Source organism: Oryx dammah, unplaced genomic scaffold, assembly GCF_014754425.2.
Source record: "Oryx dammah isolate SB20612 unplaced genomic scaffold, SCBI_Odam_1.1 HiC_scaffold_4, whole genome shotgun sequence".
NCBI classification, from domain to species: Eukaryota; Metazoa; Chordata; class Mammalia; order Artiodactyla; family Bovidae; genus Oryx; species Oryx dammah.
The window spans coordinates 72,398,052-72,416,502 of NW_024070188.1; the positions used below are offsets into that span (position 1 = coordinate 72,398,052).

The window sequence follows — 18,451 nt, forward strand, 5'->3', positions numbered from 1 at the left end:
ATCCTGGGTTTAAATCCTGACTCACTATCTGAATGACCAAGGTCATGGTATTAAAACATTCTGAGAAGAAATTCCCTGGCAGTCCAATGGTCCTCTCCGTGCTGAGGGCACAGGTTCAATCCCTGGTAGGGAACTAAATTTTCACAAGGATAACTTTATTGCTTTGCCAGGCAAAGGGGGCCACAGCAGGCTAATGCTTTCAAAACTGTGCCCCCCAAACATCCTGAGACTCTTCATTTGCAAAATTGGAATGAGATCTTGCTTGGTTTTTGGACAATTAAGTGAAATAATTATGTGAAACTCCTCGCACATATTGAGGTTGCAGTCTTCATGACTGCCACTTCAAACATTTCCACTAATTTCACTATTACAACTGCTAACTGCTGAGTGAATGGGGAATCCCATAAGGAATCCAGGCAAGTCTGTGAACCTCGGTTTCCTCTTCAGCAAAACACAGGTATTAATAATAATGTCTACCTCCCAGGGTTTTAAAGGTGATGAAATGCAAACATCTATGAAATTCCAGGCATGTGGCATGCATGTGCAGGAAATGGAGTTCAACATCTTTCCGTCTTTTCCCCTCTTCCTAGCCATAGCAAGGAACTCTTCAAGCACTTGCTATTCCCAGGCTGGTAGTTCACTCTGATCCTGAGATTAGATTAGAGCTTGCAGGGTGGCCTTAAATGCACTCAAAATTGGACCTGATGTCTGGATTTGTGTCCAAACAAGATTCACACACTCCTGCTAGGCTTGCTAGGTCTAAATCAATCTTTAGACCGTAGAGGAAGCAAGAAATGTGCACGGCACATAAGCATTCCTCTCCTTTCTCCTTTCCCTTCAGAGACCCTTCATGGCCAGTGCCCACACGAGGCTGTAAACACCCCTACACTCTTCCTTCCAGCCTCTGCCTGTGATTTCCCTCTGTTTGCTCAGTGGGAAAAGAGGCTTACCTCCTACTGCTCGCCGTTTCCTGGCCTCTCTCACCATCTCCTAATGACAGACACAAGAAAATGAACCAGCCTTCCATGCCTAGGGGACCCTGTAGTGCCCCAGGGGCAGCTTGATGCCGGACAAGATGCAGCTAACCACAGCGACGGGACAGTTGCCAGGCCTTTATGCTGTTTGCAGAAACAGCCAATTAAAATGAAGACACAGTCTCACCACACAGTTTATTATCCACCCCAACCTAGGCCATTCATGACCCCTCCTCTCTTATCCTTGTGCTCTGCACACCTTCCTTCTGAGGATGCAGAAGGCACCCCCTAGTCTGTGTGTGTGCGTCCTAGACAGGGGTTCACATCTTCCATCAGCTTTTGGTGTTCATCTAAAGATTTGGCATGTTTACTCTATTCACACTTTGAGAGTTGGACCATAAAGAAGGCTGAGCACTGAAGAACTGATGCTTTCAAACTGTGGTGCTGGAGAAGACTCTTGAGAGCCCCTTGGACTGCAAGGAGAACCAACCAGTCCATCCTAAAGGAGATCAGTCCTGAGTATTCATTGAAAGGACTGATACTGAAACTGAAGTTTCAATACTCTGGCCAGGAGAAGCGAAGAGCCAATTCATTGGAAAAGACCTTGATTCTGGCAAGAGGAGAAGGGGGCAGCTTATGATGAGATGGTTGGATGGAATCATCGACTCAATGGACACAAGTCTGAGCAAACTCTGGGAGATGGTGAAGGACAGGGAAGCCTGGAGTGCTACGGTTCATGGGGTCACAAAGAGTCAGACATGACTTAGCAGCTGAACAACAAATGGGTCATTTGGGAAAGACTGAGGAATGTCTTATTTTACGCTGTCAGATAGGTTCCAACCCATGTGGCAGAGCTTTTTTAAAAAAAAATTTATTTTTTAATTGCGTCTGTCAATGGTCCCAGAAACTATTTGGTAACAGATGTAGGCAGTATGTACAATAAATTTCAGGAACTGCCATACTTAGCATTGGAAGAGAGAGGCCAGATCGAATTATGGGGTGAGTGTGCCAGTATATCCTCGGGGGCCTTGGATAACTGATCCTAAATGGATCTTTTTCTCTGTCATAGAATTTTATCTGGTCAAGATGTGCTTTCTGTCTTCTGTAGTCCAAAAGCTCAAATCACAGTGAACACAAGAACCACTTCTAATTGAGAAATTTCCCCATCTGTTGTTTCACCCTGTGCCTCTTACCTCTGCAGAGCCAGGAAACAAGAGCAGGAAACTTCCCACCCTAGAGGTCAATGGTGAGGGTCAAGGTGATTCCCAAGGAGCATAGGCTTGCAGGTGACCTTGAATCCAGGAGTAACATTGCACACAGGTTTATCTAGTTCTCTAGTTGTAACCCTAGGGATATGACTCCATCTGCCTACAGAGGAAAAATGGCAGACTTTCCAAGGTCTCACCACAGTGCTTGGCATCAGAATGAGTAGTTGATACAAATCCTTATCAACAAATTCAAGTGAGGACGACGTGTGACCTGTATTAGGCTGGCCAAAAAGTCCAGATTTTTTTCCCTAAGAGCATGTGGAAAAACCTGAACCACCTTTTTGACCAACTTGACATTTCCTTTAAAGCAACTTTGAGCCCCCAGATGCATCTCATCTTTGCCTTTGTTGGGCTTTCCTCTCCTTCCCAGGACTTCACCACATTTGTGAAGGAGTCCACGATGCCCAGAATGGCGAGGGGCCTGGGTGGTGGGGTCTATCATGGTCCCACTGACACCCCTCCACCCAGGCCCCCAGCGCTCTCTAGACTTCCAGTAGGCCTGGAAGGACTGCTCCCATGCCCTCCCTGAGTCATGAGGATCTTTGTAGCAGCTGTGAGTCCCAGTCCTATAGTTTCTGCTCTGTAAAAGTGTCCGTTGCTCAGTCATGTGAGACTCCATGGACTATGGCCCACCAGACTCCTCTGTCCATGGGATTTTCCAGGCAAGGCTCCTGGAGTGGGTAGCCATTTCCTTCTCCAGGAGATCCTACTGAACCAGGGATCAAACCCGAGTCTCTGGCATTGGCAGGTGGATTCTTTACCGTCTGAGCCACCAGGAAAGCCCGCCCTCCTCCATAGACACATCCTCTTTCTCCCTGGAGCACTCTGCTTCCCCAGGGCAAGGCCAGGGACTCACCCTTCCCTGGGACCCTGGAACCTGTCTCTATTCCCAGACTTGTTTCTCAAAGACGTTCTTCTCCTTCCTTCAGATGCAATCTTCTCTTTGGGAGTCAGACTTCAAAAACCAAAGCCAGGAAATCCTGCTGCTGGGTCTGGTTTCTGCCACGGTAAGGAGATGAGGCACAGAGTCAGAGGGGTGAACAGAAAGGATACAGTGAGTGAGAGAGAGAGAAATAATCCTAAATTCAAACTTCCAAACTTGCTTAGGAGTGTGTGTGGTAGCACTCAGCACAGTGTTGCACTCCACAGGTGAGACTGACAACTCTTCAAGACAAAGTGGTGTGAACCTTTTACAAGAGAAGGAAACTTTGGTCCTCCACTCACTGTATTTGTGCAACAGAGTGGAAAGGTTGAAGGCACATTTTCAAGGCACCCCGGTTCATCCTTTACAGATCGCCCTTTATGTTAGTTTAATTTGTTAGACAATGTAAACCAACTTTGCATCCTCTTTTTCTTGTGAATTGCTTGGAGATGAGTAAAACTCACATACTCAAGAAAGCTCTCGTAAACACTCTCTGTGAAAAAGATGACCGAAACAGGCCTATAGAGTCAGTTTTGTGTTCCAGTGACATTAGCTGGATCGGTCATGGGCCAAGCAGGCTGAACTAGTGCCGCTCAATTTAAGATAATGCCCTATATAAAACCCCACACTAGTAAAACATTCATGTGGCAGATGGTTTTAAAGCAAAAGTTGTTTTCCCTCTTATATGGGGATGTGCTTTGGATACCCTTAAGTATCTAGATGCCCTTGAGTTTTTAAAAAATATGACTTAATTGAGAATCGTGGGTTTGTGTATAGTTTTTCACAAGCATATCTATTTTACAAAAGTACATATACCCATGTTCAGTGAAATGAGCATCAGATTTCACCAGCTGCAAAGAAAACCTCTCTGCCAGAGTTGCTTCACATGTTTGGAAAAGTTGCTCAGTGTTCAGATGACTCACCCTGGCCACAAACACCAGCAGTTAAGAGAAGGACTGAGTTGTGAGGCAGGACCCGCAGAACAAGTTCATGGAATAGTCACCCTAAGTGTAGCCCTCCTCAGGGCTTCCAGGGGGAGAAAATTACACAAGGAGTTTTAGATATTTCTCCAACAAAATCATCTTTCTTCTCTTGCAAAGTAGCTCTTCTTTGACCAACTTTCCATTTCCCCAGGTCCCTTGGTTTGTCAATATTTTTTTTTTAATATTTAAGCAGTTAATCTGACGAAGCTGAAACTAATTTGGGGCACAAAGAAATGGAGAAAATGTACCAGAGATAAATAACTGCCTGTAGGGTAAAACTCTTATAAAAACGAAGCATTTTAGAAAGCCCTACCCATATTAAAATGAGGAGGGGAAAGTCTTCCTGCAAGAGAATAACTGTCAAAGTAGTTCGTTTCATGTCAGAACAGCAGGATGTTGGCTTCTGATTTCCTACCCCAGGCTTTGGAAGTAAAGCTCAGCGGTTGACCACAGTCTGGTTTACTGTAAAGGGCCACTGCTCATTAAGTCCTGTGTAATTAGAAACTGCAAAGGAAGGACGTGTTGTTAGAACACTCAAGGGACGGTTTATCAAAAGGCATGCAGTTTGTGCACTTTCGTCTTGCTTTTCATCAGAAGCTTTGACAACTTCATTAGATGTAAATATCCAGAAAATGTTCATTGAACATGTAAAGGTCAAACGACCCCAGAAAGAAAGAACTTCAGTTCTTTCAGGTCTCTGCCATCAAGCTTTATCTAGACTTTTCTTTTCCTTCTTTTTTCAGCTAGCAAAAATGATGGGTAGGAGGTGTTAAACCTCTCTCTTTACACGCTGCTTCTTTTGAATGACCATTAGAATAGTCAGAACTGATGAAAATGGGAATGTCTCATGTCCTAGTTATGCCTATGATGACAGCCACTGACCCAAGTCTCTGGGACATTTTAAGGAAGTTATTTCTTCTCCAATCTCTCCTAAGAAAAAAATGTGAGACTATTATATGCACTTACATCTTTACGTGGTTGTTTAAAAATCATACTTTAGCTGTTCTAATAGAGCACACACAGAGTGAATCATGAGTAGTCGACTCTGGTTAATTTCACCCATAAGATTGTCAAAGTTTTCTCTCTGACCTTACAACCTTATACTTGCATTCCAGATGTCTATTCTTGTGTCACTGTGCACATCTTCAAGTGAGCTGAAAGGTTTATAGTTACTAGAGTCTGCCTTGAAAAAAAATGCAAGAAGAAGCTGACACCACCCACTGTAGGTTGTTCTTGGCACAGAGACTGGGTGTGGTACATTGGCACAAGGCAATAGGAGTTGTCCTGTCTTAAGTGGCAGTAATGCTAGGGGATACTTTTCTTCTTTGAGTTATATTATTATCTCCCTGAATGCAACATAACTCGATTTTGAATCATAATTATGAGAAATGTCCGCACCCATCTCATCCCAACATATGTAAATTCCATTTCTCTCAAGACTTCCAGCGAGGAGAGAAGGCAAACCGTCAATATTATGAAGGCAGCTCGGCTGAAATGTTTGTTTCCCTGTGCTCAGTCACTGGAGCAGTCCAAGTGACACGTTTGACAAGGCAGAACACGAAATTTATCCCTTCAATATGGAGCATTTTGCAAGGGAGGCTGAGTTTTGGAGCAGACTAATGGTAAGTGGAACGAAGTATTTAAATATCAAGAGCATCACGCTGGGCACTTTCCTTGTGGCTTTTCATAAAATTAAGATGAAAGGGGAATTTATAATCAAAGGACTGGAGCCTTGCTCATTATTTTAAAGTGAAACATGCCTTCTACATACCAAATGGTATTAGTGATAAATGACTTTGGATGACCTGTTTGGGTGTAAATGTTTCTAATTTTATTGATGAACCATACTGAAGAGCTTGTGGGCATGCAAGACATGACCTTATTGAAGCAACACAACTCGCTGACAGAAAGGAATTGTAACATCAAACTAGGCTTTTAACATAGATGAACCGTTTCTTGGAACTCTGATTTGGATGATTTCTTTTGATTTTCTTTAAATATACCTCATGTAGGATTATATAAATGCACATGTATGTGTGTGTATATATAATGATCATAATATATACTATAATCAGAAGAGCATGGTAAAGGAGCATACTAATGTCTAAAGCTAATTTTTATAATTTCTGAACTGGGAGTATTCAGACTTTCCATTGCCTTTTATGTCACTGAGAACTACTGAGTTGACTTCAAATGAATTGGTCAAGTTCTGAAAGCCTCACAGAATGACACAGGTTCCCAGTCCTTGGGGACCTTGACTGACTATCTTATTTTATAGTTGAGTAAAGTGAAGTTCCCTTACTTGGAGAACTCAGAATTGGGCTACAAGATCCTAGACCCTAACTCCCAGCACTGTGCTTTCTCAGGTAGTATAGCTCTCTGCTCCATGGTATAACATTTTATTGGGTTTTATCTTTTCTAATGGGATCTTCCCTGGTGGCTCAGATAGTAAAGTGTGTGCCTATTACGCGGGTAGACCCGGGTTCAATCTCTGGATTGGGAAGATCCCCTGGAGAAGGAAATGGCGACCCACTCCAGTACTCTTGCCTGGAAAATCCCATGGACAGAGGAGCCTGGCAGGCTCCATGGAGTCGCAAAGAGTCAGACACGACTGAACGACTTCACTTTCTTTCACTTTTCTTTTCTATGTGAATTTGAACTTCATTGCAAATAGAAGATTCTGTTGCAAAAATGGGGATTTTAAAAAACTTTTAATTTTATATTGGAGTATAGCCAATTGACAACGTGGTAATAGATAGCAGGTGGACAGTGAAGGGACTCAGTAATATATATATATGTATGTATTCTCCCCCAAACTCCCCTCCCATCCAGGCTGCCACATAACATTGAGCAGACTTCCTTGCCCTATCCAGTAGGACCTTGTTGGTTATCCATTTTAAATACCGTAGTGTGTACATGTAAATCACAAACTCCCTAGCTATCCCTTTCCCCTATCTTCCCCCCTGGCAACCATAAGTTCGTTCTCTAAGTCTGTGAGTCTGTTTTTGAAAAATAGGGGATTTTTAAGATTGGAATAACAAATTCTCTCCTGGTGGCAGCAGCGTGACCCACCTGTCCTTTTCCTGTCAGCATGTCCTGTCTTACCGTCTTTTATGACATAAAGTTGACTCCAAGAACAAATTAAAACATTGCTTTTTCAATAACACTACTGTCTGTTAAAGAATGCTCATTGTGCTGGCGTCTTGGGTTTTCATGCTGTATCTCAGCTGGCAAGCCATGTTGTATATTTTTGGAGAAAGGAAGGTAAAAATTACTATCTTGTTCCCAAACATAGCTAAAAAGGCACAATTTTCAGATCAATAGTCAAGCTTTTGAGACATCCACCTTTGTTTATCCAAGTCATTCACTTAGCAAAGCATATCAGTTGTATTCTGGAGACTGAACTATTTCTAGGCTCTTGTAATATTTTAAATGCCTTAGTTTTTATTAGGAGCTTATTTTGACAAGCTAAAAAAAATTTTTTTAAGGCTTTTTCCTGCATGTTCTCAGGGCAGGAAGGGATGTCTCTGCTTCATGGGGCTAGGAGCTGAGGGAGCAGCAGGCTCTGATGGGTTCCAGGGTCCTGGGACAGCCCAATGGGCCTGGACAAAGGCTGGATCTCAGGAAATACAGAAAGGGGCTAGATGCAAGTATTGGTCCTCCACACTCAGACACCCCAGTCCCTTACCCAAGGAGGTTCCCAGGAAAGATACAGTCAGTCACATGAGAGAATATCAGAACTGTACAGAAAACACCTATCATGCAAATAAAAGCTCACCTATTGTTCTGTTCAACCTTGATCACACAAACTCCCATTTTGAAAATTCTCTCCTCTTTTGGAAGTTCTTCAGCTCCTGGCTCCATCTTGGCCGCTGCATGTTGTCACCAGTTCCCTTGGCAAGTGGGTGGCCACTTACCGCCAGGCCAGCGGCCCCTGAGACTGCCTTAGGTTGCTGGCAGCCGCTCACCAGTCTCTCCTTCCTTCCAGGCTGTGCCATAGGTGAAATACCTGCCAATTCAGGCAGCCAGGGACAGGGAAGAAGGGACTTAACCTCATGGTGATCCAGTGGCTGCTCGGAGGCCTGTGTGCATCAAGAAATGGAGTGTGGAGCACTTGGTGCATTTTCAGTGTCTTTCTATTATAATGAATGTGCCCAGTGTCTCTGTGGTCAGCAGGGTGTTATCTTAGTTGCACTGATGGTGAGACGTAATGATGGGCTTGGCGCTCTCTGAGTGTTGAGCAGTGTGAGAGTGAGAAATAGAAGCCTCTGCCATCAGAAGCTGCTGATTTCATCCATGATGTTGGACATTGGCTCCCCACCTTCTCAGCCTGAAGGGCCAGAACTGTTCCTCCATGGATAATTCCCTCATTGTTCTTTGTTCTTGGTATGTTTGAGGTTTTTTCCATGAGTTTTTTCTTGCAGGCTGCCTTTGTCACTTAGAAATTCTCTACCTTACTGGATATAAACAGAAAATGCTTCTCTCAAGAAGGATAATAGCAGCCCCTGCAAATTCAGATTTCTTGTCTGTGCAGCTTCAAGTCCCCAAGGTTGTATGCTGTTCAGGGACAGTTGGTAGACCGGGTCCCTGCCCTGAGCACAACTTAGCACAGTGGTTCTACGGGCCAACTTCAGCAAGGATGGATGAAGTATGCAGATGCAGTCAGCAGTGGGCGCTATGTCCACGCACATACACACACACACACACACACACACACACACACACACACACACACATTATTTGGGGGAAGTCAACAGCAGTAACTGGCTCCAGAGTCCTGTGTGATCATTACCACCCACAAACCCCAAACTGTTTTTCTTTTTTCAAACCTAAAGTCCTCATTTATCCCCATCTCCTTATGAGCTCAACTGAACAAAGCATTGGTCAAGTGCTCACTGAGTCTGGCTTCTGTTCCTGCTCTGCTGTTTCTGCGGAAAACACAGAGGAAGAAGACACGCTCTCAACTCACGAAGGTCAAAATATAATTGAGAGACAAGCTATATGTACACAAAACAATTAGAGAGTGAAATGATGTATAAATGAGTTTCAGAGTGCATGGTTCACACAGTAAAAGGAACCGTGATTCTGAAGGCAGGGGAGTTAGAGAAGGTTACATGAAGGAAATAGATGGAGAAGGATGGACAGGATTTTGAAAGGAGAGGGACAGGCATCCAGGTGAAGGGCGTGATGTTGGGTAAACGCTGGGATGTGGGAACACCCTGGTGTTGAGGCAGTACTTAGTGACCAAGCAGGAAGTGCACTTAAGGGATGCGGAGAGATCAAATTGAGTGGATGCTAGGGAGCCCTGAAGGCCAAGCAGAGATGTTAAGGCTTGGGAGCCATGGAAAGTATGGGAACAGTAGAATGGTATGATAAAAGCAGTGTTTAAAGAAAATTAGTCCATGCAAGTAGATTGGATTCTGAAGTTTCTGGTACCTAGCTAGAAAGATGTTTTTCCTGGTGGCTCAGATGGTAAAGAATCCACCTGCAATGCGGGGGACCTGGGTTCAATCCCTGGGTTGGGAAGATCCTCTGGAGGAAGGTATGGCAACCCACTCCAGTATAATGCCTGGAGAATTCCATGGACAGAGGAGCCTGGCGGGCTACAGTCCATGGGGTTGCAAAGAGTTGGACACAACTGAGCGACTAAGCACAGCAGCTAAACATGAGATGACAGTGGTCCCAGACCAGAGAGGTGCAAGTTGAGCAGGGAGAAAGAAGTGTATTTCTGAGGAAAATATGAGGAAGGGATGGTTGCTGAAGGGATCCTGTAGGGTACAAACTACATCAAGTTAGAAATTATGGCTCTCTTATGTAGATAACAGTCTATCTTTGCTTAGGATAAAAGAAAAGTCTAATTCTTCTTAAATGTACTTCTAAGGCCAGCAAAGCTTTCTGATACTTTCTTCCCTGTTCCTTGAGTTAGCCAAATCTTTTCTAGAAGTCTCCAGGCTCAAGTGCCCATCTTAAGAGCTCAGAACAAACTTTCTCCACTAGGCAACACTCCTGGCACCTGAAACATTTTGCCCCCTCAAAGCTCCTGCTTTTCATGACATTGTGCATAAATGTTCCCATTTCTCCTTAGCTACTGGTTGCTAGACAGGAAACATGTTTACTCCTTCACACTCACTGTCCTAGTTTCTTTCTGGTAAATTTGCCCCTCACACCTCCCCCGACCCCTTGGCTTTATCCATATCAATTTGCCTGCTGAAACCTGGTTCCTGGCAGCCTCCTTTGCTTTAGATGGTCAACTCTGCCATGCATATGCATAGCTGTATTCGACTCAAATTCTTTTCTACCTCTGAGAAAAAGAGGTATACAGTTCAGCTGAGAGTTTGAAAGAGGAGACAAGTCGTCACAAGTACACGACTGATGACAGTCAAGAGATTGCATGTGTCGACCGGCAAGTTGTATTAATAGGTTTTAAAGGTAATTTTGAATCAAAGGAAGTGGAGAACTTTAAGGGATCACATAAGTGTTCTATTTTTACCTGCAGATTATATTTAATGTTTTCTTTCTTTTAATCTTTAAGCCAACATTTAAAATTCAGAAGACTTGATGTAACAATCCAGAAACATATTTCCTTGAAAAAGAATCAAAAGATGTGGCAATAATCAGATGGACTGAGCACTGTTGTCCCCTGTGGACGGGATGGGTACCCGTCTTCCCCATCCCTGCATTTTTGAGCACTTATCAGACCCTCTGGACATGTGACATTTATTTCTAACTAGTAACAACTCCCATCTAGCCAGTCTCTCATTTTACAGAAAGAGAAACTGAGGCATGGAGAGGTTAAATAAGTCTTCTGATATTACCCCAGAGTTGGGTAGGGATGAGGTATGGAGAGGAGAATTGAGCTTTGCTATGACTCCTGGACCTGCTTTCCCTCTCTGTCCGGACAGTAGTCTTGCTTTCTGAACACAGGTTGGCAAGCTGGAGGCAGGCAAAGCCCTGCATGTGGGAATATGCTCATCAGTCAAAAAATGCTATTGAACAGGTGTTTCTGAGGCAAGAACCTGGAGGAATTCAAAGTAATAGTATTTGTCAACTGGGTCCTTTGATGTAATTTTATTTTACTTTATTGTAAATGCTTACTACTTAGAATTCCAGAAAGGAATATAATTAACTTTTCCCCTTTATTACAATTTCTTAACTTTTAAAAATAAAAGTCTACTATACGCTAAAATATAGCAGCTGTGATATGACATTGTAAGCTGGTATATTGAAGAGATCCCAAAATTTAAAATGAAACCTACTGATTAAAAAAAAAAATTTGGTATTTGTTTTATCTCCGCCAGTCTCCTCTCCTAAACTGTTCTCATTCCCTTAGACCTCTGGCCTGCACTGTTAGAGTCTCCATCTCAAGTAGGCAAAATGACTTTGGCACTTGGCTAGAAGCTCCCGCAGACGCTGCCTCCCGCGGACTCAGTGGTGCTGTGATCTCCGTGGGCTTGCAGGACGGGCGGGAGGGGCCAAGATCTGCCTGCTTATCATTATTGATGTGGCTTCAGCGACCTTTGCTGCGTTTCTGTCCAGTGCGATTCTGGATGCAATTCAGAAAACACCTGCTGAAATGCTTGCAGGAAATCCATGTGCGTGCCAAAGCCGGGTGATTGGTGTCGCTCTTGAACAACATGAAGGTCAAGCTTTTGGCCCTCGTTTAGCTGTTACTTTAATGAAAGTCAGCTTTCTATATTGAGTGAATTTTAATATAGACCCAACATGGGCCAGCATTTCTACTTTTTTGCATAGTTACATCCAAAATGGTCTTTTAACTAAAATGGAAGAAGGGTGGAGACACTGCAGGGCCTTTAAAATTGGAGGATAGTTAGGAAGGAGAGTCTCTGTGTTCTTTGAAATATCAGAAAGTTTAAGGTTTATGTTTGATCTCTCCTTTCACCACTTCATCCTCCTCATTCTCAAAGGAATCATACCTCTGTGATTGCTTCCTTCCTTTTCTGGGGGGCTGTATCTTATTCCTCCCCAAACCTGTGAAGCTTTTAGTTGATATAACAAGATCACTTCTTACATCAATGAGGGTGTTTCAACCCTACCATTTATGCTACTGTTTTCAGTACAGATTTTACAATTCCATTTGCTATGTAAATATGTGAGTTGTAAATGAGAGACAAAAACTCTAGAGCAATTTGACACATCAGAGTTCATCTGGGGACTTCCCTGGCCATCCAGTGGTTAAGATTTTGCCTTCCAAAGCAGAGGTGGAGGTTCGATCGTCAGGTAACTAAGATTTCCTATGCGGCAAAAAAAAACAAAACATAAACAGAAGCAATAGTATAACAAATTCAATAAAGACTTTAGAAAATGGTCCACATCAAAAAAAAAAAAAAAACTTTTTTAGAAAAAGTTCATTAGGTCTCAGACCACATTGAAAAAATGTAGTGTAATTCATATGACAAATTGATTAATGATGACAGGAATAACTAACATGCCTTACATATTTAGTAAGATGGCACCCCACTCCAGTACTCTTGCCTGGAAAATCCCATGGACGGAAGAGCCTGGTGGGCTGCAGTCCATGGGGTCACTAAGAGTCAGACAGGACTGAGTGACTTCACTTTCACGCATTGGGGAAGAAAATGGCGACCCACTCCAGTGTTCTTGCCTGGAGAATCCCAGGGACGGGGGAGCCTGGTGGGCTGCTGTCTATGGGGTCGCACAGAGTCGGACATGACTGAAGTGACTTAGCACCAGCAACAGCAGCAGCAGCAGCAGCAGAAACTGTGCTAGGTATTTCATGGGTGTTATCTAATTTAGTCTTCATAATGCCCCTTTATTCCCCTAAAATGAATGAGACAGTAGTTCGTCTGGGTCCAGGTTTAGTTTGAGGCAGGCAGTTTCAGAGGGTTACAGACAACTGAAGCACATTGCAGAGTGAGAGTGGGGACAACCAGAGGCAGCAGAGGTTCTCAAACTTGAGCCTGCAGCAGGACCTCCCAGAAGGCTGGTGTGAACAGATTGCTAGTCTACTGCTGTGCACCTCTCCTAAAGTTCTGATTTCATGAAGTCTAGGATAGGGCCCCCAAATTTGCATTTATAACTAGTTGCTGGGAGATGCAGATGCTACTGGTCCAGGGAGACCTACAGCATCAGCATCACCCAGCAACTTTGAGCACTACTGGAAACTGAAAAAGTGAGAGTATTAGTCGCTCAATGTGTCCAACTCTTGTGACCCCATGGATTATAGCCCGCCAGGATCCTCTGCCCATGGAATTCACCAGGTGAAGATACTAGAGTGGGTAGGCATGCCTTTCTCCAGAGAATCTTCCTGACCCAGGGATCAAACCTAGGTCTCCTGCATTGCAGGCAGATTATCGTCTGAGCCACCAGGGAAGTGAGAGCTACTGACCTGGAGCTCAAAACCATCCATGTCACACGCAAGACAGGTGGTGTAAACCCCAGATGCTTATCCCAGAGAACGGACAGCTCCAGGTGCACAGACACCTCCTGCAGCCTATTAAAGGGCTGGACTGTGTAAGGGATACACTTGGGACAGTGGATGTGGCATTGGTCAAAGGTGTGGGTTGAGACCAGGACAGCTGAGAGTGAGGGAGAACCTGTGCAGGCAGCAAAGGAGGGAACCTGGGAGGTGCCCCAGGGAGAAGGGTGGTGGGTTTCTGAGCGAGGCCTCCAGCCTGCTGGCCCTGAAGCTGAAGGCAGCTGCAGACGGGTCTGCTCTGCGTGCACCTGGCTGGTTGGTATTTTCATTTGGATGCATACATCCCCAGGTCCCTGCAGCCCCTACTCTCTCTTAGTCTTGATGATTTTTCGTTTATGCTCACCGACCTGGCCACAGATGCCCCTGGAGTGGAAAGCCCTTGAGGTACAGGGTGAGCAAGCATCAGGAAAGTGCTGGATTCAATTATTTATTTTATCTCATTTCATTTCATGTACATTGCTTTGTTAGTTTCAGATGTATAGCAAAGCGATTCAGCTGGACACACATGTGCATGTGTCCTCAGTCGTGTCTGACTCTGCGACTCTTTGGGCTGCAGCCCTCCAGGTTCCTCTGTCCATGGGATCTCCCAGGCAAGAATACTGGAATGGATTACAATTTCCTCCTCCAGGGGATCTTCCTGACCTAGGGATCAAAACCTGTGTCTCCTGCATTGGCAGACGGATTCTTTACCACTGAGCCACTTGGGAAGCTGGGAAGCCACAGGTATATATATCTATTCTTTTATCTGTTCTTTTTCAGATCTTTTCCTATATAGGTTATTACAGAATACTGAGTAGAGTTTCCTGTGCTGTACAGTAGGTCCTTGTTGATCATCTATCTTTATATATAGTTGTGTGTGTGTGTGTATATATATATATATATAAACCCCAAACTCCTAGGGATTTAATTTTTTTAAAATATCTGTCCTAGAACTGTTGGTGGGAATGCAAACTAGTACAGCCACTATGGAGAACAGTGTGGAGATTCCTTAAAAAATTGCAAATAGAACTGCCTTATGACCCAGCAATCCCACTGCTGGGCATACACACTGAGGAAACCAGAATAGAAAGAGACACATGTACCCCAATGTTCATCGCAGCACTGTTTATAATAGCCAGGACATGGAAACAACCTAGATGTCCATCAGCAGATGAATGGATAAGAAAGCTGTGGTACATATACACAATGGAGTATTACTCGGCCGTTAAAAAGAATACATTTGAATCAGTTCTGATGAGATGGATGAAACTGGAGCCGATTATACAAAGTGAAGTAAGCCAGAAAGAAAAACACCAATACAGTATACTAACACATATATATGGAATTTAGAAAGATGGCAATGATGACCCTGTATGCAGGACAGCAAAAAAGACACAGATGTGTATAGCGGACTTTTGGACTCAGAGGGAGAGGGAGAGGGTGAGATGATTTGGGAGAATGGCATTGAAACATGTATAATATCACGTAAGAATCGAATCGCCAGTCTATGTCCGATGCAGGATACGGCATGCTTGGGGCTGGTACATGGGGATGACCCAGAGAGATGTTGTGGGGAGGGGGGTGGGAGGGGGGTTCATGTTTGGGAACACATGTAAAAAAAATAAAAAATAAAAAATACTAATATATATATAATATTATATATAATATATATAATAAATGTATTATTATATATATAATAAATAAATATAAATATATTATATATAAAAATATATATATCTGTCACCTAGACCCTAATGATTGAGAGAAGAGTCACTAGGTAAACTGATCCCAGTTTGTTCACTTGGAGGAATTATATGCTGGGAGAAAGGACCCGCTGCAAACTGCACTACTGTGGAAGTGATTCTAGCATCGCCCACCATTGCGGTATTTCCTAGGATGGCTCTCCCCATTGGGCACAGCTCCCTTGGTCACCCCATTCTCCCTCCAGGTCTTCTGCCTCCAGTGGCTTCCCTTGGTTCCACATTATTAGAGATGACTTCCCCCGTGGCTCAGACAGTAAACAATCTGCCTGCAAAAGGGGGAGACTGGGGTTTGATCCCTGGCTCTGGAGGATTCCCCTGGAGAAGGGAATGGCCACCCACCTCTGTATTCTTGGCTGGAGAATTCCATGGACAGAGGAGCGTGATGGACTCAAATCCACGGGGTAGCAAAGAGTCAGACAAGACTCAGCGACTGCACTTTCTTTCACAGTGACCACAGGACCTGAATGACAAAGCCACACCCTTTCTGTCCCTCCTTGCAAACCTCACCCCAGGGCTGCCCTCTCTGAGTCCAGTGGGCTCGTCCACCCTGCTGGGACACATCTTTAGCCTGAAAAACCAGACACTGAAAAGCCTTGGAAGACAATGTCCAAGCCTTGGCAGGAAGCGAGATAAAAGAGAAAAGTTTGGGGTTGATTACAGAACAGCTTGCACCAAAAGTGGTAGATTCTCAGGGGAAAGTCTTTATCTAGAAAGTTCCAGGACAAAGAAGAATAAAGAAAAATGAAATGACAGAGAGAAGTAACAAGCCCAAATTAAGAAATGGAAGATCTAGATAAATTGTTGGAAGAAATATATGGTCCATGATGGATGCTTTGTCCTTGAGACATTTAAAATAAAATCAGGACAGGCCTTCACTGACCGGTCTAAGTAACCTGATTTGGTCTCTTCCATCTTTTGCCTCTTGGGTCTGGTTGCTAGGGAATTGGCATTACAATCCCCAGGCAAGCACACTGCTGTCTCAGCTCTGAGCTTCTGGGGTCGGGCTGCCTTCCAGATAGAAAGCTAGGAACAGTGTGCCCCTCTTGCTTGAACAGTCTTCCTCTTCTCTCTGTTTTCTTTCTCTTTCTTCTGATTTTCTTTCATTCCTTCCCTCCCTCTCTTCCTTCCTGTCTTCCTATAAATAAGAAAAAAAATACTTTAGGAGACTGCTGTTGCAGGTGCAGGCTCCAGTAATAACCATGGCAGGTAATTTTTGCACATCCAGAGTAAGTCATTTTCTTATAACAGCGATCAGGGGCTGTATTGCTCCCAGGAGAAAAAACACTTATATTGACATGTTTATGTATTGGAATGATAATATTTGTCCATGTGAAAATATGTGTGATTCCTTTCTGCCACGCCATATGGCTTATTACTATTCATAATCCAAACAGTAGCAGCTGCTGTAGAACACGAGAATGAGTTTTCTTGAAGGAAAAATGGGCTAACTCTTGGATGCCACATGTACTTTCTGCAGTATCACCAGAAACCTACATATGGGTCCCTTCCATTAATCCATTCCTTTCTTTATTAATATCTCAGAAGTTCATTGTTCTATCCACTTTCATGCTGTCCTTCTCCCCCAACCCACCCCAATGCAGCCCGGGCCCCCAAGGGGCCATTCTGCCTCAGAAACATGAACTCATTATTTAGAACTGTTGGCAACTGAAGGTTTCACTTTGGGTCTTGTTGATCGCTGACAACTGCCAGAGAAAATGGCAGTGAATTTTCACCTTGCTTCCCCGTGTGGCTTCCTACCTACTAAACTGCGTTATATATTAGTGGTCAATCAGACACACGGAGGAACCAAAGTGGTTAATGACTCCCCTGCAGGCTGACTTGGCCCAACTCTGAGGTAGTGGAAAATGGAAGGCAGTACTTTCTACAGACCAGTGGAATGTGGTTGGCAGAAACTCTTGAGGTTTAAGAAGGAAGCGATTTGAGAACTAGTTTCTTGATGCCACTAGAGAAACCCACACAGTCGACAGCACAAAATAACCCAGTTTCATAGAGGAGAAGTATCTGCGGGACTTCTTGTATCATAACATGGTCATTGTGAGTCCCTCCAAAAGCTGGAGGTTTTAGAAAATCAAAACACTCTTGATGTTGATTCTATACACCACAATGGTAAATATCTAGACCATTTAACCAAAACAGAAGTCCTGACCGAATATCCCTTAACTTGAGCCTAAAATGAAAGTATATAGATAATTCATTTGGTTTTCTGCTTCAGTTGGTTAAGTCATAATAATACCTTGCATTTGCATGCCATATTGTTTTCAGGGTGTTTTCATGGGTATTCATAGTAAATTGAGACTTTTTTCCTAGAAGGCTGTCAGGTGATTCGAATCAATGGACATGCGTGAGACTAGAATATTATCTCTGTCTACTACACTTTGTCCTGTTCATTCCACAGCCTGTATCACTAATTTCCAACTTGTGTCGGCCGTCTTCCTGCAGCCATTTGTCTTTTTCATGTGTCTGTTGGTCAGTCCCCTAAGTACCTGCTGCTTTTATCACAAGTTATAATAGGGTGATTTATCAATGTCACTCTTCCCACTTGGCAACGAGAGAGAAACTACAAGATATTATAGGATCGGTCTGCATACCTGGCCTTTAACCACAGTCCTCCAACTTGAAATGGCATTTATACCCCTGTCATCCGAGACCTTGTCAAGAGGTCCTGGAGTCAGCCTTCACTTTGCCAGTCTTTGCCTTCAGGGTGCATTAGGTAATTGTTTCATAAACCTCTCTTTTGGAAAAAGAATATCTGACAATGTTCCCAAGTCACATTTTGTGCTTAGGAACTGCTACCTGTGTGCGCATGTTTCTATCTGCTTCTTATGTCTGTGTTTTTTGTAATTATAAGCAGCTTGACTCAGGCCAACTGGGTGGTTACCCCTAAACACCATGATGTGATTTCAGGGCTAAACAGTCTGAATAGGTCTTCCTAATGGATGATGCCTGAGATCCCATGATTGGACCGACCTCGCCTTTCCTCCGTCCCCAGAGAAACTTCACCCTGAAGGCTCCACTCTGCCTACTCCCAGAAGCTTTCCTGACCTTCAGGTGGTCATCACTTGACAGGCATCCACTGCTACGCCT

At 43.8% G+C, this 18,451-nt stretch overlaps 1 protein-coding gene across 1 annotated transcript in view; it reads left to right on the forward strand.

The window, feature by feature from the left end:
- Nucleotides 1-5,596: 5,596 nt before the first annotated feature.
- SASH1 (SAM and SH3 domain containing 1) overlaps nucleotides 5,597-18,451 on the forward strand; it is a 344,484-nt gene continuing 331,629 nt past the window's right edge. The window contains exon 1 of the mRNA XM_040238649.1: nucleotides 5,597-5,769. Coding sequence (XP_040094583.1) covers nucleotides 5,725-5,769 — 45 coding nt within the window. The 5' untranslated portion in view covers nucleotides 5,597-5,724. The remainder of the gene's footprint in view (nucleotides 5,770-18,451) is intronic.